Source organism: Stegodyphus dumicola, chromosome 10 (assembly GCF_044657685.1).
Source record: "Stegodyphus dumicola isolate Sdum_Otavi_A_Nest chromosome 10, ASM4465768v1".
NCBI lineage: Eukaryota > Metazoa > Arthropoda > Arachnida > Araneae > Eresidae > Stegodyphus > Stegodyphus dumicola.
This window is the reverse complement of record NC_140777.1, coordinates 68356024-68380838: the sequence shown is the minus strand read 5'-3', so window position 1 is coordinate 68380838 and position 24815 is coordinate 68356024. Positions and strand designations below refer to the sequence as shown.

Sequence of the window (24815 nt, the reverse complement as noted above, 5' to 3'; positions counted from 1 at the left end):
AATTTACATTACTGACAAAAACACTATCTGTTTTGAGAAAAAAGCCTCGGTACAGATTAGTATATCTTTACCAAGAAGGCAATAGACTTCCTTCCGTACTTTCAAATCGGTGAATAGTCTTTTTAAATGACATTTTTCCTATCAAATGCTAACGTTTAATATTAATTTACTCTACTGCAATCCAAAGGGCTCAAGTTTTCCCTTTCAAACTCTTAATACGATTAAAACAATGTTTTCAAAAGCATTCATAATAGTACCACTAAGTCATTTGTTATGCTCTGTTTTCAGATAAACCATCGTATTCTTGTGATCTCTGAGCCGAGCGGTATAGTAGCTAAACACTGGTAGTTCGGTTCGAGGTTCTAATGCCGTGAAAGGGCTGGCTGCACGCTCGTTTTCGTAGTTTTCCCCATGTGTAAAGTGTATATGAGCAAGTTTCCCTTAGAAAGTCCTCAACGAAGGCATCCCTTCCCTTAGGCAGACAGCCCTTGTGTGCTTTGCCGTGATATCAATAAACCAAACCTTGTGATCTCCGTTAACTATTTGGCAAGCTTGCGGCATCAGAATGACTTTGACGAAACAAACAAAAACATTGAAAGAAAAAAATGTTTCTTGAATGCCCCGCCCCAAAAAATAAACATTTAGAGAAAGCAAGGGAATGCGGCACAGAAAACGACAAGGCAGCCCAAATGCCGGATTCAACTCTATAAGCTTTCCCCGCTTTCTTGCGTGCCTTCGTAGTGTAGTGGTTCTGCATACTGAGTCGGTATTCCAGGTGACAGGTGACAGCAGGACAGGACACCCGGACGGCTTTCTATGACTACTCGGGTATTACCCTGGCCCTGCAACCATCTAGAGACTTCACAGTTGTAAGACGCTTTTATGCCAATTGTGTTTATTGCATGTGCCCTATTCCGGCCTGCAGAGGTCTATGCCCATTTTTTCTAGTTTGTCCATTATGCTTTTAAGCTTTTGCCGCGTGCTTCGATGTTTTACGAGAAGGAGTTTGAAAGGCAGAACATTGGTAGTTGGGAATTTGATGTGCCATTCTGCTGTTAAGGGGCACTCCGTGACATAATGGTCTGGTGAGCCCACGTTGTCACAAACACACATATCAGTTGTTGCTAGACCCCTTTCTGCAAAGTACGTCGGAAAGGGGCCGTGGCCTGTTATATATCGCGTGAGGTAGGGCGCTGAGATGAGCCGGTCCACTTCTACCTTGGGCAGGAACTCATATGCTCTGCGGCCTTGCGGGATTTGGTCCCATTCATTCTGCCAGTTTCCAATGGCGGACTCCTCTATTTGCCTCTTTAGGCATGACCGGGGCAGGGGCACCTGAATCAGCTCCGTTTCCTCATTTTGGGCAGCCTTCTTGGCAAGAGCGTCTGCTGCTTCATTTCCCTGGATTCCGGCGTGCGCCTTCACCCAGGAAATTTGGATTCTCATTGACTTTTCTTGTAGACGGAGGACTTCTTGCAGGTGCGAGATTAGTGCGGAGCGCTGGAGAGGGTTGTTGATAGCATAAATGCTTGACAGGCTGTCAGTAAATATCGTAGCTCGACTCTGCCGTGTGTCAATTGCCCATTTCACTGCCTTTGTGAGGGCAACTACTTCCGCTTGGAACACTGAGTTCTGTGCGCCCAGACGGCCCTTCCATTCCTTTGCTATGTTTCCATTTATATAGGCTATATAGGCACTGACTACAGCGTTATCAATTTTTGACCCGTCTGTATAAAGCACGGCCCCTGGTCCGTCTAAGCGCGGGGTTAACGCTGGTGAGTGGAAAGTCCTTATGCCCAGTCCATATTCCGACGGATGTGTGCTTAGTTTGGACCTGCGTGTTTCGTAGACTTCTGGCAGATCGCATGTATCCCCATATGTGCATCGCTGTTGGAGTTGCGTCACCTTTGCAATTGAGGCTTCTTGCTGCGCTTTGATTGGGAGCGGCATAAGCCCTGCTAATACCGAAGCGGCCGCAGTCGACGTTGTCCTGTAGTTCTTCGTTATGGCCACGACAACTGGTCGCTGTGCACTACTTAGCAATTTTGCCTTTCTGACTGTCATCGGGGCTGCCCAGATGGCTGCTCCGTAGGTTAGGACCCTCTCCGCGACAGTGGAGTAAAGTATCTTGTAGATATTGGGCCGAAGGCCCCAGTGCGGGCCTTGCATTTTTTGCAGATTGTTTGCGATTCGGCGAGCCTTTTCTCTTTGGGCTTTAAGGTGAGGCAGCCAGGTGAACTTTTCATCCAATATAATACCCAGGACTTTTAGTTCTCTGACCCTTTTGATGGTCTTCCCATTAAGCTGGATGGTTGGGTTTCTTATTAAAGTTTGGCCTGGCTTATGATAAATTATATATTTCGATTTTGCCTCAGAAAGAGTCGGTATTCCAGAGGTCCGTGGTTCGATTCCCGGCGAAGGCGGTTGCTAATATTTCATCTTGCCTGCTTCAAAAAAATCCTAATGCCTCTACAGTGGCGCCCGAAGTAAAAGGGTTGTGAATGATGATTCTCTACACCCAGGATTTGGCGACTAGGTCCCCCAAAGAACTAGTCGCCCTTTAAAAAGGGAAGTATATAAGGTATTTTTCCCGCTTTCCTAGCGTGCCTTCGTGGTGTAGTGGTCCTGCACACTGGATCGGTATTCCAGTGGTCCGTGGTTCGATTCCCGGCGAAGGCGGTTGCTAATATTTCATCTTGCCTGCTCCCAAAAAATCTTAATGTCTCTACAACTCTACGCCGATGTCCATCCTTCTCACGTAGCCTAAAAATAATAATTTAATAAAATTCTTCAACTCTTGATTTATATATTGTTGCTAACTATATATATAATCCTTGGCAATGTTAGTGTTGTTCCTAAGCTGTGTTAATCCTATGCAGATATCGATTCCATGAAAAATCGGTGCTACCGCGTGGAAGACAAGGCGATTCGACCCTTACGCACTGTCGATTCTAAGCCTATGAAAACTCAGATGTGAACACGAGAGATGTGCATTAATTATTGTACTCATTATTACATATCATTAATCATTTTTATGTCGATTATCATGTAGATTGTATGTATTTTGTATCATGTCGATTCTATGCCATGCTAATCCTACGTCGTATCGGTCTTACTCAGTGTTGATCCTATGCAGTGTCAATCCTACGAATGCAAGCCGAAAGATAACATTAGCATTCTGTTAATTTCTGCATAAGTGTTGTAAGGATTTATCATTCTTACTCTCTCATGTGAAAACCGGGATAATGTTTGAAACATTTTTTTACCAAAATGTAAATCATTATAGTACATTTATCAGAGCTCCGATAACCATTTTCTTCTCCATTGGAACTATTTTAAAAGGTCAATAACTTCCTTATACAGCGCCACAGCCCTATGAAATGCTGTTTATTATGTTTGCCCCATTGATTCATAGTATTAATATTCCCAAATTCAATCTTGCAGACACTTGAAGCATTTTTCTAACATACTGCCGAGAGTTTGATATTGACTGCAAAATATTAACTGCAGCGCCAGCTAATGTATCGAGCAGTAGAAATTATTAACCTTTCTTCTAAAGTCTGTACAATCATCTTATGCAAACCTTATCGATAGTAGAAATCACGCTGTATATTTTGCTACCAAAGTTAGTTCAGAAACAAGTTTCAATGTTGATTTTCGCCCTACTTTAGAAATACTCTTACTTACCTCTGGAAAAGGAAAACTTAAAACGATATACACTGCTGGCCATTAAAATTGCAACACCAGGAAGGAATAAGCTGACGAACGTCAAAATCACATGAAAAAAAGAAGTTGGGATATGCAAATGATTAGTATTTCAGCGCATTTAGAACGACGCAGTAGGAAGAAACGACATCTGAAGCATTGCATTAACGAAAAGTTGTGTAGTGGATTTCTCATTCGGAAAGTGCTTTGTAAGGTTGGAGTTTGCTCAGAATATCGTGTTATGCCTCGAATAAGAAGAGGAAATGCTTACCAGCAAGTTTCGAAATTCGATAGAGGCAGGATCGTTGCGTATCGAAAGTGCAGATAATCGTTCCGTGATATCGCCGGTCGCACTGGTCGACATCCAACCGCTGTCATGCGAATATGGAATCAATGAATTGCTGAGGGTCATACTGAACGGCATGCAGGATCTCAACGTCCTCCCATGACTAACGCCAGAGAGGACAGACAGGTCAGTTTTGCAAAACCGTACGACCAAATCACGGACCATTAGTTAGGAAATGGGCATGTTTGCAGCACGCCCAGTATCAGCTCGTAAGGTGCGTCGACGTTTGCAGCAGCATGGACTATCAGCAGGGTGACCATTACTTCGGCTTTCCTTGACAATGCAGCATGGAGAGAGATGGCGACTCTGGGTGCGCCAAGCGAGAAAGCTAGATACAGGAGAGGCACAATGTGGCCTTTCCGAACGAGTCCCGATTCTACGTGCAGTATTCTGATTGCCGTATACGTGTCTGGAGTGTCCGAGGAGACTGCACGTCGCCTCCTTGCATTCGATATCGGCATAGGGGCCGTACACCTAGTGTGATGGTTTGGGCAGCCATTGCGTACACGACACGCACATCTCTAGTTCGGATCGACGGTAATTTGAATGCAGATGACTACATTTCTGACATCTTAAGTCACTTAAGTCGTTGTGCCCTATCTTGCATTCGATGTCGGCATAGGGACCCTACACCTAGTGTGATGGTTTGAGCAGCATTGGGTACACGACACACACATCTCTAGTTCGAATTGACGACAATGTGAACGCAGATCTGTACAGTTATGACGTCTTACGTCCAGTGGTTGTGCCCTGTCTTCGAGACCCCCAAACGCCATGTTCCAACAAGATAATGCAAGACCACATGTTGGACGTCGAGTTCTGACCTTCTTCGATACACAAGGTATTCAAATGCTGTCCTGGCCTGCACGGTCTCCAGATCTGTCACCCATTGAAAATTATCTGGTCACGGGTTGCTGAAAGACTGACCCGCCACCCCTCTCCAGCTAATACGGTTGATGAAATGTGGCATAGACTTGAAGCAGCATAGAATGCGTTGCCCATTTCTGTCATAGAAGTGCAGTTTGACTCCATGTCTAATCGGGTAAGGGCCGTTTTAGCTGCCAGGGGTTGCAGCTGTTTCTACTAATTTCGCACACCTGTAAACCTTCAAAATATTTACAAATTTAATCATTCTGTCTTCATGCCATACAGCTTACGTGCAATAAATACCTTTTTTTGTATTTGCTTTCCTTCATGGTGTTGCAGTTTTGATCGCCAGCAGTGTAATTTTTAGTATTGTTGTCTTTCACGTCAGCGATAACCGTGTAAAGTGTATTTAAATTTTATAACAGTTTTATTTTTAATTTTGAAACCCTTTCCTTTGAATTCTTGTTTTTCACCTACCAGAATGATTTTTTTTGTATCGCGTTGCATGTAAACGAGGTAGAAGGAGTATTTAAGGAAGGTTCAGCTTACTTCAGCAGAAGAGCTTATGAGTCCTTAGTAGCGCGTGTTTGCTATCAGGCTACTTCATTATTAAACCTACTACGCTCGGCCGTATTTGTACGTGCCTATTGATAATTGTCGGCTAATTTAAATAAGAGCCAATTACGTTAGGTATTTGTGTCTAGCTTCGGCTAAGACAGTTCAGTTAAGTATTAGATTAGTTTCTTATTTTTCTTATCTTGATTTGAAGCCGGAGGAGGCTTTCCTGTACGCCCAAGAAGGGACCGACTGTATCATTTCTTTAAGAGAATAAAAGGGTATTTTAACTTTATTATTTATTGTTACACTTGAACTCAACGATAAGTCGGTACAGAGTTCAAAATGTTCATCTACATTCAGCATAGTCCAAGTAGTGAATCAATTCGGCATCCGCAACTGCCTGTCTCCTTTTTCAGCTTGGTGACAGTCTCATTAATAGACTCTCGCGAATACGATATAAATTTCTACAGCTGCTTATAGTTACTCTGATATATTTTATCCAAAACTACTGGGAAAAAATCTTACTTCTCACAATACTTATTGCGTTATCAAAATGCATTTTTCATAAGCTGCATCTCAAAAAGAAAGAAGGAAAAATTAATTTTATGCGTGTCTATTTCCACCCTGTGTCCGTTTTAACTTATTAAAAAAATTAACTGAATTAATTTCAATTAAGTCAAAATAGACACAGAATGATTTAGAATCACCAACAAATTGCAATTCAGGACAGTTTGATTATTTTCAATAATTTCGAGAAGTGAGGGCCAGAACCAAGAATATCTATTAATCGATGAGATACTACAAATCAGAGTCTCTAATATTAAAAAATGCCAGAAAATACTCACAGATCAAGTATAACAAAACATATGCAATGCTATTATTTTATTCTTGATATACATGCAATGAACACTGACACCTTTGAATCTCCTCCATTGAAGCTAACTTCAGACTTTTCTGGGAATTTTCGACGTTCTCAAGAAGGCGGCAAAACCACACTCAATTCGATCTGTCCAATCTGAACAGAATGATTTTTCATGGACAATGCAGAGAGGGCATGACTTTCTCAAGGGAATGAGAAAAGACTCCAAAAATCTTCGAAGTTTGCGCTTACTACAGTTTCAGAAATTCCAAAAGCGAAACACACATCATACAACACACCGTGAATAACGCAATATTTAATCGCTTAAAACATGATGCAATAATGAAATATAGTGACAAAACTTTATTTTATAAGATTTCACAATAAATAACAATATTACAGGGGGAAAAAATTATAGCATTTTGATGTCACGAATTAAAGTTTTTCAATATTCTTTGTTTAAATCATTATTTTATTTACAATAATATTCCATTACAAGGTAATTTTTTTTTGGGGGGGGATGTGTGTGTGTGGAATAACAAGGTTGGAGGAGAAGTAAAGAAGGACGATTGAACAAGAATGCGAAAGGGTTGAATCTGAAGTCCAAATTGCTTCGCCGCTTATCTTGCAAAAGGATTAACTACAATTGCCAGTTTTGTTGAAAAATAGAAGCATTTTGTATGGTTTCACTTGGGGGATTGTGGTTCAGAAAAATCGATAGGAGAATTTGACTGGCATTGAGAAACCAAAAGTTTGCTATTCCGCATGTGTTTTCATGTCTTAGAAAAAAGTCATCGCAACAAGTTATGGGATTGCATATTCATCAACAAAAGATACGCATTACATGATTTCTCGAAGTACGGTTAAAAGGAATTATTAAATTAAATATTCCAAACATTCATTGTTGGGAAAAATGTTGGTGGATTAATGATTTCTGCAAAAACCTAGTGAACTCTTACAAAGACGACTGTAAGAAATGTCTGAAAATTTATTTTTAGTTGTCACTAGGGGGACTAAATGCTTCATGATGCATGCTTTTGTTTATGGATCAGGCAACGCCAGTCTGAATGCGACTCTGGAACTGAATAAAACCTGAAACCTGAAATTTGATGTGCATTTTCTTTGCTTTTTCATTAGAAGTAATTTTGTTTATAATAATACCATGCAGCTTACCTCGCCGTTGTCAAACATGCATTTCAGATGGAGGATATCATATCCGTTATTAGAGTGATGATTTCATTGCACATTCTTCTAACCCATTTGGTCCTTTGCGATCTGACGGTCGTAACAAATGTGTTTTTATATGTATCTTCTTTATTGTTTGCTACGTAGTCTACCACACGAACCTTTTGGATCAATTTTAATCATATTCATTAAATAGCTTATTCCTATCTTGATGAAATTTTGCACATTTGACCTTCAAAACAAGAGGAAGGTTACTGTCTACGTAAGATTAAGAAAAACCACCCCACGAGGTCCGCACTCAGAATATTTACATTAGCACGTTGTGATCGCGTCATCCATATTACGTTTACGTCCCCGTTGTTACGTTTCCGCTATCAATGAAAGTCATACATGCCAAAGCAAGGTATTTAAATATTTTTCCACAAAAATAAATATTAATATTTCTACACAGATGCAGTTTTGAAATCATGTAACCCATCTAAGGTTCACGTCGTCGTTGTTGCTTTCTCGCTATCAGTTTTAGCTAAAACGGTTAAACAGTGCCGTATTCCCTTATTCTTCAGAACAGTGTAGCAAAGGGATGGGTAAAAAGACGGCCTGCGTGCCGAATGTGGCCCTTCTAATTGTTTTAATCCTGCCCGCTATGAAATCCTGCACACAGACATTTGCATCTCTTTACTACCCGATTTTGTACACAAATAACCGAAATCAGCAGCACATGCGCTCATCTGTTGTTAAAGTATACGTGCACATATATACGCATGACTATACTAGCTCTCAACCGAGTATGAGAATACTAGATATGCTAGAAAATACGTGCATCGGAAGAAAAATATAGTAGTTCTATCTTTTCCAGCAGCATTAATTTAGAAATTAAACAATGACGTTGAATACTGTTGAGATAAAAAGACTGATCAGAAAAAGGAAACTAGGGAACACCGATGCGTAGTTTAAAAAATCCGAAATTCAGAATTATATTGAACATTAACCACATAAGCATTATATATGGCTTAGAGGTACTAGATATCACGACGATGTACGTACTGCATTCGTATTAGGAGATACGATAGTAATAGGTTAAAAACAACGATAACATCATAATATAAGATTCCCTAACAGAAGTAGATGGAGGTACATGAATTTTCATGATATAATGTATTTTCTCCATCCTTTCTGCGTGCTTTCGTGGTGTAACGGTAGCACACTCGGTGCGCATTCGAGACGTCCAAATTCGAGTCCCAGCGAGGGCACTACACATTTTTCAGATCTCCCTGCTTCGAAAAATTCCTAATCACTCTACAATGGGTGTGTATGTGATTATGGCAAAACCTCGAGGGGTATCTGCCTAAAGGGAGGGATGCCTTCGTGGAGGACTTTCTAAGGGAAACTGGCTCGTATACACGTTACACATGGGGAAAATCACGAAAACGCCAATGCAGCCAGCACTTTCGCGGGATTCGAACCTCGGATCGAACTACCAGTGTTCAGCAAGTTTACCTCTAGTTGGCCACTCTGCCATGGGAATTATTCGCATGGGATTAACTATAATAATAAAAAAAGTATGGTGACGTAGAATAAGATAATGTAGCTTGTGCATGAAAATGTAGGTATAGTCAATGACAGAATGGTACATTTCTTTATTTTTGGTGTAGCAAGTTTGAAATAAACATATGACTGACGTAAGACGCTCACCCGTTCTTATATAATTACATACATACTTTTACACATTTATAGCAATGTAACTGAAGTAAGAAAGAGACGAGGCAGACTCTACATTAGCAGCATAGAAAAGCGAAAAGAATGCAAAGGTTACGGCATAGGTGCTAAATTAAAAAGTAACGAAGTTCTGCGTACTTTTATGGGCTGACTAAGGGTTACGAAATTTATCATCTCAACAGGCTAAAAGATGTTAAGTTTCACTTTTGCCATCACGTAAGTTGTATACGTCATTATCATTACAAAAGAATCATACTACTGGAATAAATTTTTAAATAAAGCCGTTCAGAAAAAATTTATTATAAAAAAATTACTATTTTTAGTATAGAAAGTGGAAATAATCAAATTAAAAAGGAGAATTAAGGAGATATTACAAATTATATAATGACAGAACTATACAGTTTTAATGTGTATATATATATATATATATATATATATATATATACATGCTATGTAAGCAGAACACATTTATTTTGAATTCGATAATTAGTAACCTTACAAATATGAGCGATTACATACAACTTTAACTGACAATTTCTATAAAAAACCATCAACTTGGCAATTTCTAGAAAGAACCATTTCATCATTGAAAAAAGTGAAAAAACTCCTAATAAGGTTAATTTTTGGTGGTACAATTTTATTTTTAGTTTTCCTTATTTACGCGGTTAATGTGGTGCATAATATATTAACATTTGAAACTTCATGACCGACACTATTCCTCTCATTCTTTCCTCTACTTCCGCAAACAATTCGAAACACGAAATTTTGACTCACACGATCAAGAAAGTCGGTGATCAAACGGCGCGTGATTCAAGAACCGATTGCCTCCAGTCATTGATTTACCGTCATTTACACATTCAGCTTACGTCACTATGTACGGAGATGACGTAATGATAACCAAAGTGGAACTGATGATGCAATGAACTTCGCACCTGATTGGACATCACAGCAGGTGTAGCGTTTAATGCATTTGTAAAGTAATATCCCTTTAAAATTTGATGTTTTAAGTTGTTACAGTAGGAAAATGCATGATCAAAAATAAGAGTAAACATTTTCTCTTACGGTGTACAAGGAAATCCGTGTCCCATCCAGAGGAATAAGTGACGAATTCTTGGCGGGGCTTGGCGAGCCAATCAGTCGCCGAGGCAAGCACCATTTCATGACGCAACTTTCGACGCTTGTGACGTGGAGTGCGTAACGTCGGCTTCCTCTTAAGGCAAATCTGCGGACAAGTTCACACATGATTAGAAGGAAAATAAGTCCTAAATTAAGAAATCCGCAGCTGCAATGCGTAGAAAGGTAAAAATGCAATTGCGGCAGAAGGAGCGGTGAGGAAGGGGAGGGGAAGAAAGGATAAACACTTAAGGAGAAATAAAGAGAGAGCAAGGATAATCTTGGGAAAATTAAATCACGTATTGCATTCTCAAGAAAATTAAGCAGAAATGCATGTTTAAAATTTAAGGATATCTTATCTATTACTAAAATGTCGAGATGACGAAAAATATCAAATATAATAAAAAAAAGCCTATCTAACGATTAAAGTTTTCTCAGAATAAAAATTACTCCATTTATTTCACCACAATAACTTATTACAAAATTATATAGCATTCGAGTAATTCAGATTACTTTCATTTTGTTTTTTAAATATATATTACTATTACATTTATTTATTAAGTCCTAAAAATCTGCTTCTTTCTTCTTTGCTAAATTCAACTAGTACTTACAAGTATGACATAAATGATTACCGGCACACTGACATTACCAAGCTTTTAAAGTTTTGTTTCTCAATACCATAAAATTTCTCGTATGAATCTCGTTCTGCATGAAATTAACCGCTAATGTCCAAACAGCTGCACTTTCGAAGGTCTAAAAATTTAAATCCGTTTAGAATTAACTATGAGATTATGTATATATAAACTAATAATTTATAATTATAAAAGTTTCATATACCATCTCCAAGCAACATAAATTAAATTAAAACCAAGAAAAAAAAATTTAGTCAGTATTTTAAATTAGTATTTTCTACACCTCTATTGGTTTAAAAAAATAAAATTCTGTAAAGAAAAATCCTTAATATTAAAAGTAAAAGTTGTAAGTATTGAAAAAGTATTTATTGTCATTGATCGCAAATTAAATTAACTTGTCAAAGAGAAACAAGTTTATATGCTTGTTTCTTCTTCTTTATATATATGTAATGAGTTAATAATCTGAAGCCATAAATATGAAAAAAAAAATTGTATTATGTTTCTACCGCCCAGTGTAACTAACAATCGTTATTCAACTAATGAATTAATAAAATATCCATAATATAGGCTACTGATTCCTTTTTACGCGTCGATGTGTGAACTTTGAAGGCAGCGTCCAAAAATTTCAGAAACAATTCCCATTGAAAGAGTTATATTTTGTTTGCTTGACGTAAGATGTAAAGAACATTTAAGTTATGGCTTATAGATCACGTTCGTTTTATAGATCACGTTCGTTGATGAAGAGTCAGTGACGAAAATTCTGTTGGTTTTAAAACATATCCAGTGCACAGGGCTAACAACTTGGATTTATTGACAACGAGCCAAACAACGAGAATCAGCGTTGTATTTATATATGATTCTTGTTGTTTGACTTCTTACATGGTCGTTATTCGGCGTGAACCTAAACTAGAACTTAGTTCCATGTTCGGAGAAACTTAGTAAGGAGGAGAAACAAACTTGAGTGGGATGTAGACAATTCTGTTTCCGTCACACTCTCTCAAAATCATGAAGAGATTATAGAATATGAACTGGGAAAGGAGAAATAATGAGAAGAGGGAAAGGATGAACATGATAACAACACGCAGAACAAGAAAGTTACGTAGAAAGAAGTTGGTGAAGGACTGCAAACTTTTATGAGATTTCTTGAGAAATATTTATCTATATGTCAGCATATCATGTTATGAAGTTTCATTGTATACACAGTTAATCTTAAAATTTACGAGAACAATCTTGTAAAAAGGCATATATTCGAATTTATTATGCCACCTCACTATGAAATTCGTAATATTTTATGCGATAATATAAAACAGTTATTTTCAATATTGTTTAATTTTGCTTTTTTGAAATATAAAATCATGCGCCATGGTGTTTTAATTTTAAATGATTTGTATAATTTTCAATATTGTTTATTTAAGTGTGGCACACATATAGAAACACATGATTTCGCATGCTGCAGTTTTTTGCAGGTGGTATCAAAAATTTATTTCTTAATATGTTGTTTTTAAAAATTTTGTAAATATCATTCGTAGTTTGGTTTTTAAAACAACTTTTTCCAAAACTCCTTAGCAAATCCGTCAAACTCGTTAACAATGTTTGGCACAGGTGCCATACTTTCGTTCAGCACCAAAAGGGTTATTTTAACAACTAATTGTTTTTATTATTATGTTAATTACTAATCCAACTGATTCTTTTAATAGCCTTTCAAGAACTAAATGCAGTTTTTTACATGTTTGCGCCCTAAATATAAACAATTTTTCTTTTCGGACCCAGAATGCAATTTTTTCGGATTTGAGCCCTAAATTACGACTATTTTTTCCCACATATAACGCGTTTTAAGAAAGAAAGGAAGGAAAATTGATCAAAAAATGCTACTTACGTACTTTTTCGTCAGCCGTAATCGACGAATATAAACTGTCGCCAAACAATGCGATTTAGCGCCAGTAAAGTACAAGCGTAATGTCAAAACATGATGAGATTTTCACTTTGGTTTTACATAACCCTAATTCTCAATACACTAGTTTAGTTTTTTGCATAGAAGAATAAAATTTACCGATTTTTCTAACGCATTTTCGAAAATGATTAAAATTTGAGAACTACTTTCTACAGAATAGCAAGGACGGGAGTGTGTTTTCAAAGTTACGAAACTTGTTATACAGTTACCCTTGCTGAAACCATTGAAAGATTACAGGATTTAGTAAAATGGCGCAATAAAACAGTGCAGAACCACGCGATACCACTTAAATTCGTAATTAAGCAAAATTTATGAGGTGCCTTCTCTATAAAGGGATAATTTCTGTGCTATTTTAATAGTCATTACGGATTTATGACCGTTGGAATGACTGGTGCTAATTTTAATAAATTTTGTTGGATAATCTTTAAGCTTCAGTTCATATTTATTTAAGTTTTTTATATATTAAACCCGCAAATCTCCGCCTGCTAATTATCGAAATTAAAGGTTTAGTTTATTATACCCAAAGCACACTAGGGCTATCTGCCTAAGGGGGGTGCCTTCGCGGAAAACTTTCTAAGGGAAACCTGGCTCGTATACACGTTACACATGGGAAAAACCACGAAAAACGCCCATGTAGCCTGTTCACCTGGAATCGAACCCATGTCGGAACAACTAATTTTCAGCGATGTCCGGAACAACTAGTTTTCCAGTTTTACCGCTACGCGGCTGCTGGGCTATCTAATTAAAGAAAGAGATATCTGTGATCATCTAACCAATTAAAGTGCTATCAGTTCCTTCAACCATCCACCGGAATGGTTAGCGTAAGTGTTAGGAAAAATGTGTTCAACATTCCTTTCTTCTAAGATGGTGGATTGGACAAGTTGGATACCTTTCCTAATCCTCGCGAATCGTAAACTATTTACGGCAATTCATAGGTTAAAAAAACTAAAATATCAAAATCTTACTCATCTGAAGTCAAGAAATGTCTACAACAATTGCAAGCATCGATTCCACATCATCATCTTGTAGTCCCAGACGAAGTAACATATCGATGAAGACGATGCTGTTATTGGTTAGACACAGATATATTTTACACTTTATGGTTATTTAATAATTGTAATAAAGCATTAATTAAAAAAGCACCATTAATTTTTTCCTGACGATTTTTTCAGTTTTATTTGAATAAGCATATCGCCGCACTAGGGCTATCTGCCTAAGGGATCCCTAAACTTTTTGTCCCTAATAAGAGCACATTATAGAATATCTTGACGGGCAGCGATCACTATTTACTTGTTCAAGATGAATTTACATGCACATAAAAAAGAGATCGGTCGCATTTCGCTTTGTGCTGTTATCCGTGCTAGACGCAATTTCTATTTCATTAAAAATGAGAAAACTTTCACATACAATTTTTATTGAAAACTAAAACATTTTTATTGCGATCGCACAGCGGTGGGCGCCATGGTGCCCGCCGGCATAGGGTTGGGAACCCCTGGCTTGTGGGAAGGGTGGCTTTGTGGAAGAATTTCTAAAGGAAACTGGCTCGTACCCATGCTACACATGGGGAAAACGCTCGTGCAGCCAATATATTTGCCTGGAATCAAACACATTATTTCAGGACTTCCCAACTCCATTTCTTTTTTTCTCGTACCAAGTTACATGAATGAACAGTATGAATACCGAGGGAAACACAATCTTCTTTTTATCATACCTTTTAATAAGCTGCTTGCAACGCCTGTATTCCGGAACGAGAATTTAATGTTTACGGTCAGGAGAAGGGGGGAGGGAAGAAAATTGAACGCAATTTTTGCTTCCAAGGAGTTGTCCAATTCATTATAATACATCACTGCACCAGAAAAATGAAGTTTGCAATCGCATCTGTTTGTCAACACAGGCATCGAAACGAAGAGTGAAAATAATAAACGTAGAAAAAACGAAAACTCTAATAAGAATTTATCTCTAGAAATAAATTAAGAAACAATGCACAGCCCTTGAAAATCGCTTCATGAAAATCTAACCAATGTCATGTGCCTTCATTTCACTTGACAATGGTGACAAGAGAAACTGAAAAAATGAACACAAAACTGGAATTTTAAATGGTTATGTACAAAACGCGATAAGCCAATTGAAAAAAATACTGCCTTAAACGCAATTCCCCATGCTCATAAGGGCCATTTACGCTCCAAAAAGACGACGCCCCAAAATAATGTACAAAAATTTATTTTCACAGGAACTGCATTATTTTCCGGTGCCGTCACAGTAGATTGGTGCCACCTATTGTAATTCCATTCCCAGCCGTAGCGGTATCCTGAGAGCATATCTTAATTTGCCTTGGATGACGGAAGCGCCCTCTCGTGAGAGGAAGACACGTCTTCCGGTGGACGTCAGCGAGCTTCGGCCTCAATGCGCCTTTTTGCGACCGCACCACGGCAAATTCTCATGCAAATTTCATAAGACACGTAATCTCTGCGAATTTTTTAAAAATTACACTCTCACTGAATTTTAATTTCGTTTAGAAAAAGAATCACCCCACGAAAGCACAGACAGACAATAAATGCCCTTTCTTTTTTTTTAAATAATATACATATATATATTAATGTATTACGATTCATTTATATCGTATTATGATATATCACAATACACTGATGCACATAATGTATGCAATACATTTTAATAATAACTTCATACATGTATTTAAAACAAAAATATGTAGATCAAAATTATAGTTAAATTAACAACAACCGCTTATTTTTTAATTTTAATTTGGGTATTTCCCCTTCTATCCTAAAAAACCAGCACTGCCTTTAATAACTTTCTGAATTGCGTCATTTCTAGATTAATCCATATTACATGGCATTTACATAACAATGATGACGTAGCTAACTGGAACCGAGAACTCCCGTTCTTAAACTTAAGTTTCCACATTTAATAATTACACACTTCAAAAATGTTTTGAAACAGGTACGATTAGAGTGCCATGTGAATTGTGGGTACAAATGTCAGTTTAAAATAAGAAGGAATATTTAATCTGCCTAGGCCTGTCAAATTTGCTGCTCATTATGGATCAATATTTACGCTATTAACTTTTCCTACATCGGGGGATTCGGTTTTCTCAATATAAAGCTTGTTTATGATTTGATGCTATAATTTTGCAATTTTTTACATTACTTACTACGGTCCTGTAGGAGCTGGATTACTAAAGACACAGATTACTGTGATTGATTTTCTTGGTCCCGAAGAAATGGCATTTCGTACAAGTCTGTGTGACCATCATTCAGGAAAATTCAATGCGTACAGGAAATGAAACCAAACGAGACATCATGAATTTGAAAATTGGGCTCTTCAACACATAGAAAAATTTTGGACTAACTGTGAAATGACATGTAGATTAACAAGGGCACACTTTTCGTTTAATGGAAATATGAATGCGCACAATATCCGCATCTAGGCCGAGACAGAACACGAATCTGGAAACTCCTTTAGTTCAGCCCAAGATAATAGCATGGTGCGGGTTCACTGCATTACTCATTAAGGTGCTTCAACTTCTTTTTAGGGTAAAAGTCCGCAATGGTACATTTCGAACTGTTTCTATCACAATTCAAAGTAATGCAAAGATTTTAAAACAATATCAATCTCTAACAGAGTTTTTACATTGCATGATGCACATTCATGCAGGATGGAAACGGGTCTGCACCAATCCTGCTCAGCACTTGCTGCGGTCGACATCTGTCCATGATGTGGCTCTAGTCACCCTTTCTTCTTTGAATGACTAAGGTCCCCCTTAAACTTACAACTTGTGACTTTCGGGTAACTGTGCCACCTTCAAATCTTAGATTTACAAAGGCCGATCGATTTCATTGGCCATGCTGAAAGAAAGAAATTAATTGCCATCATTTAACAAGAATTCCAGATGAAGTCTCTTCGATCCTATGCAGTGTCGTTCCACATCTGATGGTCACTCATGAATGACGGGCCGTCACACTGAACGCTTGTAAAGCGTAGCCACTGTACGAACGTTTGGTAGCCCATAATTGTTACAATGGTTAGCGACGCTGACCGCCGTACCGGTCAGCCCCGAGTTCGAATCCCAGAGTGGTTTTGTAGCAGGAAAGAGGAGTGCAAGACGATCAAGGTGGATCACCGACTCCTCCTCCGTGTTCTCTCTCTCCTCCTCCCTCCGTTGTTTGTTGTTGGAATGTTTTCAGTTCATGAGCACAATGTAATGCACGTTTTAAGGAAATACATATTCACAAATTAAGAGAATTTTCAAATGATATGGAGATAACGAATAAATTCGAGCTGTTTTCGTATCATTTTCTTAACTACAGGACACAGGGAAAGAGAGCATGAAACGATCAGCCTTTGCTAAAATAGCGATACCTATACAATAATCAAGAAAAAGGAAAACTAAATGTTGATTACTTCGAATAAGAAGCGAAAGATATTTCCATGAAGTCCTGAACAGCTCCTATATCTGCCTTATAAAATCAATCTATCCTGTTCCTTGCTGCCTGTACGAAAGTTCCAGTTTTAATATTCATATTGTTGGACAGACTCACTAACTTAGGTTTATTAACTTGTTATTGCGAAGCATTGTTTTTTTATTTATGATTGCCCATTTTTTCGAATTCCATTTTATTGCACCATTTTCCTTTTCTGCGAATCCGACAACAAATATCCAAACCAATAGGGAAAGAATTTCGTGTTCAACTTTCTATGAATGTCCGAGCGGTGAATATGAAAAAGCGCATCAGCCTTTTCAAGAAATAAAGAAGTGCATTGACCAGCCCTTTTTTTTTTTAATATCTGAGTTCTGTAAAGACTGGCAGATATTTTTTCATCTCTCTCTTTTTTTTTCCCAGGGTTAATCTAATGTCATTCGGTGCTCCAAGAGATAGGCCTCCCTCTTCATTAGGAAGTGCGAATGCTGCATGCAGTACGATCACCCTTTTAGAGAGTGGGCGTCAAGCGCATTCTTGAGCACCAAATGCGTTGGAATCACCTCCTACGCTGCTGATCGGTGTACGAGTTATCCTGCGACTAATCAAAAACGGGTGGGTAGGGAGAAAGTATTCATGATTAAAAAGCTGGCGATGATCAGTTGACTCCCCGGTCGATTAGTCACTCACTAGGAGCATCTTCTCTTCTTTGAACAGTGAATTAAGCCTAAAGAGTAAACAAAGATATGAACCAGTTCTGAGATAACTTGTTTTTGACAATTCTGAGCAGCGTCTGCATTTATGAACCGATTCAAAAACAGTATTTTGAGATTTAAAAGGCTTAAATCGAATATTAACATCAGTGGATTATTATTTACCAGTTCACTGCCATAATTTCTCTCTGGATGGGATAAAATGCAAAAATAACTAGGAATACGAAGAATTCTAGCTTTTTTGAATATTTATTACAAAAGACAAGCCGCAAATGATAGATATATTGTCCAATCAATCATATTTAATTCTCTAGAAACAAATGAAATAGCTTTTCGATACTGAAATCAGATAAAGCAACCAATATTATTTTTGATCGGACTACTGAATCTATCATATTACAATGTTAAAGGAAAAAATTATTACATGCTGAGGAGATTACTGTGAAACCTCGGTTCACAAATTTTATCCATTCTTTTCCTTTATTCATTCCTAAACCGAAATACGTTCGTAAACCGAAATAATTGTCTTCCTAGTAATTAATGTAAAATTCGTTCCTAGACCACAGAAGACTGCTTACTTAAACTTTACAATAACTGTGTTCAAAAGTTCATAACCCCAAACCCGTGGAAATCAGTATATATAAAAGAGGAAAAAAAAAATAAGCACAATATTAAACAGATAAAATAAACGAAAGCTTGGACTAACTTTACTGTACCTGTAAAAAGGAGAATGGACAACATAAATGCAAAATGACGAGGAAGATGTTATAGTTTGAATACGATATTTTCTTCCGCAGAAACATCAAGTTTTTAGGCGGTGACTGGTGACTTCCTTTATCTTTTTTTTTTTTTTTTTTTTTTTTGTCTCTAAGCGCCATTCTGTTTGAAACTCATTGGCCTCCGTTTCATTCAAAATTTGTCCAATACGGTATGTTGTTGCTCAAGTTTAAAAATGCGTCTAAAGTGAGACATAGCCATTCTCACTGCTGTAGCTTATTACTGCTTTATCTGAGTGACATCATTACCTTAAAATATTGCATCTTACTCCATTTTGCAGAAATTTCGCGGAGCAGAGAACTAAAAACCCTTATCCTCTCTTCTTTTTCTGCAGACACTTTTTTCATAATCATCTTTTGCTGCTGCTTCTGAAGATGTTCTTTCTTATAAAGTTCTTTTTTTTTTTTTTTTTTTTTTTTTTGTCCTGTTAGTAATTTTTTTATTGTCTTCATTGAACTTGAACTTCTTAACTCATGGTTTTCCATAGAGACAAAACATAAACATAAGAAAAAAAGGTCTCAAATATCAAAGCGCTAACGACGAAAAAGATTGTTCTAAAAGAGTTCTTGGAGAATTTGTAAAACAGGAAATGTTTGAGACCACCTATTTAAATTATAAGTATGACATTTGATAAAACATTAGATTTTGCATAATTCTCGGCTTCGACAACAGAACTTAATATTCCAAGAGTCGACCGCCTATACAAATTCATACTTGATCTACAGAGGTCATTATACAATTCCGTAATGGCAAGTCTTTATAAGATCACAAATATTTGCAGTATTTAGAACTGTTCAGATATTACAGCATTTTAACACATAATGCCAGTTTTATATTCATATATTTCTCAAATTCAGCCAATGCCTATTTACGTTCCTTAGGAAGTTCAGGCAAATTAAAATTTACCTTCAGGAAATTTATACATGATTGCAAGTAAAGTAATTATAGTAAAATAGTACGTAATTTTTTTACACATATAGTTTGAAATTACATATACATTACTATTGAAAAATGACTACTTTATTTAATATTAAAATATGCAAAAATACTCGTTGAAAAAAAAGAACTTGTTTAATATACCAAATGTACGACCACTATTAGTCAAAAACATCTAACAGAGAGCTATACAAACTGCTTGAAATCTATTCGAAAGACATAACACTTGCTGTTTAGTCCGCTTCCGGAGCTACTAAGTCTTCTATGCAGGAAATAAGAAAAAATCATGAATGCTTTCGCAAGAATCCGAACTTCGAATATTTATGATAAGAAAATTCCTTGTATTCTCCTCTCAAACAGCGATGGGAAGAGGGATCGATCCAGTCAGCCTAATCGCCGCAGTAGTGAATTATCGTCCACAAACTTTGTGCGCCAATGTAATGTCGATTTTTCGGAGCCGGGAAAAAATGAGAAATCATTTATGCGCTGAACAGTATTAGAATTCAAGATCTTCTGACTGCTAGCCAGTCCCGTTATTAGTTACGAAACGAGTTTAGTGAGGAACGCGAAAATTTCTTATACTTTTTTGTTACAGAATGTAATGTCGCTTCTGTTTTCAGAAATCCCAAAACCTGTAAGAGTTAATGGCTCACAATCACTCAGTCTTTGAATTATGGAAGTCCACTTTATCGAAGTCAGGTTAACCAGAAATAGAACTTTATTTCCAAAGCACCTGAAATGAAAATGCTATGCGAGTCAGTTGGCTAATGACGAAGTTAATCCGCATTCAACGAATAGAATAATGTCCGTTGAACGTTATTTGAAACAGATGACACTGTTCTCTTAAATTGTCGTTGTTACACGGCTTATTTTTAGGTTACTAATTCATCATTAATACTTATATAATTTCTACTGCAACTCACCCTTATTATTCCTCAATCTCTGCTAACAAAAACGGAAGGGATCTATGCCTCTATTTCACTGCATGAAAATACGTTTTCTAAGGAGTTTTATTACAATTTTAACAATAGCACTCAAAATGTTTTCTAAAAAGTTTCGAACACATAATGCTAATATTAATAACATAATTAAGGAATACAGCGTGCATATTAGCATTTTGCTGTGAGCCAGTCTGTAGATGATTCAATATGAGGGTCAAATAGACCGGGATTTATTCTTAAAACCAGTGTCAGAACATAACAAAGAGCTAAATTAGGATTCAACAAAAATATTTTAAATGAAAGGAAGTAGTACTAAGCACTCTATTATCAAATGGCTTACTAATAAGCAATTTAATGGAATATTTTACAGACTACTGAATACTGCGTATTTAGAGATCGCAACAAGCTGATTGCTCAGCTAAATGACTATTCACATTAGAAAATCCAGTGTACACATCGAAAGCGACAGAATGTCTAAAGTTGCAAATGCATATTTTAGTAATAATGCAGCATAATCTTTACACATCAAATATTTATGTAAAGACTATGCTATTGCATTAATGTAATATATTCTTTAGGCATTTGACACAACCTTAAATTTGACGCACAAGGTACCATCAATAGCCGACAAACCAAAGTCACAGAAAAACTGTAACCAGCAACTTCGAAGCCGCGTTCGACTATTACCGGCAGCACAGATCGGCTTTCCTGTAACGAGGAATAAAAACCCCTTATCCTCAGAAAGACCTGTATTGAAGCAAACAGTGTCCCTTACCTTTAGAAAGGCCTACACCCAGCTTCACCATTAAAACATACTTTGATTGAACGAGAGGTTCAAGATCATGAAGTTTAATAAAATTACTGTTTGGGACACCTACATCTGTAACTTTCGTGATGCCGATTTCCCCGCCCCCACTCGCACAACTAATTCTTAAAACCAATACGAAACGACGCATGCTAGAGCTATCGCATTCCATTGACGGCTGGACATTGCGTGTTCACGAAATCCAGCACGCGGTTTTCATAACTCATCTAAATGATCACATACATTTACATATTCAAGTAGCGCTACTGAAAGGGATACAGACATTACATCCAACGGCCCCAAAAAAGTTGGGGGGGGGAGAAACTTGATTTCTCTTACTATTACTAGTAATAATAATATTGTAAATGCCATGAGGAATTTTCATGAGCGCTCCCAGAAATAGTCTTTTAGAAGCTAATGACTGAAATATTTTATGGTTATAAATTTTTAGGCACAGCTATTATTTAAATTCAAGCTAACAAAAGCAGAAACATCAGTATAAAAATAAATTTACAGGCTTTATAGGAGTTAAGGAAAAGACTGGCAGCTTAATAGCTGTGTTCTGTTTCTCCACTTAAGAAAAATTCCCGATACTGAAAAAGAGAACGAAACTATATTGCATGCAAAATAATGCTTATGGCCAGATTTTAGAATATAAAGGTTATTTAGTAACAACTACAATTATTAAACATTTTTACAATTACAGAAAATATATTAATAACTTTTCTTTAACAGTTAATAATTACATTGTGAGGATTTATTTATTTATTTTGACTAATAGTTAATTTTGAGTTAAAGGAACTGTCCTGCCGCTCTCCTTCTCACCCACGCTTTTCATGCCAGAATGTAAATTAGACAGCGCAAGGTTATTCAGATTAAGGCAGACAGTGCTATTTAAGCGAAGGTTTCGTAAGCTGATTTTAGAGAGTGTTCTGCCTACTTGAGGCTACGTTAGTACCGTGACTATATAGCAATTTCATTCTGCGGCCTTGAGTGCTTCTAGCCATTAAGCTTGTCTCGCCGGCTTCCAAGAACCAGAGCCTTCCTGCGCGTTTACTTTATCCTATGAGCCGTTAGGCTAGTCTAAATTAATTTTTATTTTAAATTCAAATTTTTTAATTTTAAGTTAAGCCAGATGTGTTGGCTTATGTAAACTCAAGTGGTGTCGACTTTCAATTCCTTGCGACCGAATAAAAGGGCTATTTACACCCTTCTTCTGACTTTTTCTGCCTACACGTAACAACACAAGAGTAATTCCTCTACACTCTTTCTAGAACTCGTTAGTTTATGTTACCCAAGCATACGAGACTATAACATTAATTAAACATTTTCTTTTTCTGTCGTGGCCCAGGTTTTTGATTATTGCGGTAAATATCACAAGAAAACGTTACTGCACAAAACACGGCAAACTGAAAACACTATATTGCATTTAATTCCATATCGACTTATAAGTAAATCCCCCAGTTATTCATAAATCGTATTTTCGTATTTAATCCTTTGCGGCACAGTGTGTCCGGTCTGGACACACCTAAAAATTTCCTTCTGTACGAGCAGAAAAATTGAATGAAAAAGGATTTATAGATTACTCTGAACCTTCTTTATTTATAGTAGATGGCAGCTCAACAGAAATCAGTCCATATATTTTAGCCATGTTTAGTTTTTTAAGACCCTCATTTTTCAAAGAAATCTTTCACATTTTTTTAGGGTATAAAAGGAATTGTTTGAAAAGAAATTTCTATGTTATTTTTTAGCTGTATTCAAATCTCCTTATTCTATATTCGTTTTAAATTTTTACCTTGAAATCTTGCCTAAAATCAAAGGGCAAACCCTAGGTGTGCCCAGACCGGGCTCACCGATAATCTAGGACAACTCAGAGTATGTATTCTTTGTTTCTCTGCATCTCATCGGTCAGTTCATTGACAACAATGCTCGTTTCAGCACTCTTTTCGAAGCTCTCTTCAATCAGTGTGAGTGGGCACACCCACAGAATTAAAACGATAAGTGCTATCTTCACAAAATTTTACTTGTGTACTCCTCTAGGACTAATTAGACTGCCTACCTTTTCCTTTTTTTTAAATCTAAACTCCAACTTTGAAAGGTAGCGTGCCGGAAAGGGTTCAGATGAAAAAAAACCTAATTAAAAGAAATTAAATTTTAAAATTAAAAGAAATTTCAGTTAAAAGAACTAGAAATAATTACATCAGTCTCACCTGACAGCAGTGCAGTTACTGAATGTATAACCTTACTTTTAAAACGTGTTTGATAATCTAATGCTCTATCCGTTAAAATTTTTATTTACGTAAACCGTGAAAGACCTTTTCATGTAAGTATGTGTTTTTCACTTATTGTCTTAGCTTGTATCTATTAGTACACGCGTACAACGTAATCATAAAATGTAGAAGAATAAATGTTGAAATTTACAATAGAAAAATATTAAAGCGTTCGTTAAAAATGTTTTTTATTATTTCCTTTTTGAATAAAGCTCTAAGTAATATAACCCAGTAACTGCTGTAATAATAACTAAATAAAACTAATAATTTTCTATTATAACTGACATTTAATAAGATACAATATTTTATAATCCACAGACATTTACTGGTAGTCAATATAAAGAAAAAGTAATTGAAATACTATACGTATTTTTTTATAACTTTTACAGAAGTTTGACTATTTAAGAAGAAGATATTTTTCTCAATATTTTATTTATTGAGAAAATATAAGATATTTTTCTCAATTGTTTCATCAAATATAAGCTTAACTGCGAAGCAGCGATAGCACATGAATACAGACTTAACTGCGGAGCACAAAAAAAAAAAAAAAAAAAAAAAAAAAAAAAAAAAAAACTTTTCTGTGTACGCCTTTAAAAATCTTCATTTTCTGATTTTGGAAAAGATGTTAAATTAATGAATATTGCGCTTTTATTTAAGATATACTTTTTCAGCTTTTAAACTGAATTTTTATATTTCAATCAGAGAAAATTCCATCACAGGATGAAATAAAAATAAATTTCTCCAGTTTTACACGTACATTACGAGTTTCCATCAAATTACCAACTGCAAAAAGAGACGTATAAAAGTCGCATTGTGTTCATTAGATGCACGTTTCTCACACCGATACGGTAAGGGAAAGTTAGAAACACCATTAAGCATTTCTGCAAGCGTACAAACAAACAACCGTTTAAGAACTTCATTGTCTGTTAAAAGAATAATCGAATTCGGATGGAGAAAGTACACAAGTCACGTGATACATCTATCGCGAGATTTCCATGTTAA

General features: G+C 36.6%; 1 protein-coding gene across 4 annotated transcripts in view; it reads right to left on the bottom strand.

Moving 5' to 3' along the window:
• LOC118183996 (uncharacterized) overlaps positions 1 to 24815 on the bottom strand; it is a 255046-nt gene that overhangs the window by 100686 nt on the left and 129545 nt on the right. For all 4 annotated transcript variants that reach the window (XM_085825051.1, XM_085825052.1, XM_085825053.1 and 1 more), the window contains one exon: positions 10299 to 10458. In XM_085825051.1, the coding sequence (XP_085681177.1) occupies positions 10299 to 10392 (94 nt within the window). In that variant the 5' untranslated portion in view covers positions 10393 to 10458. The remainder of the gene's footprint in view (positions 1 to 10298; positions 10459 to 24815) is intronic.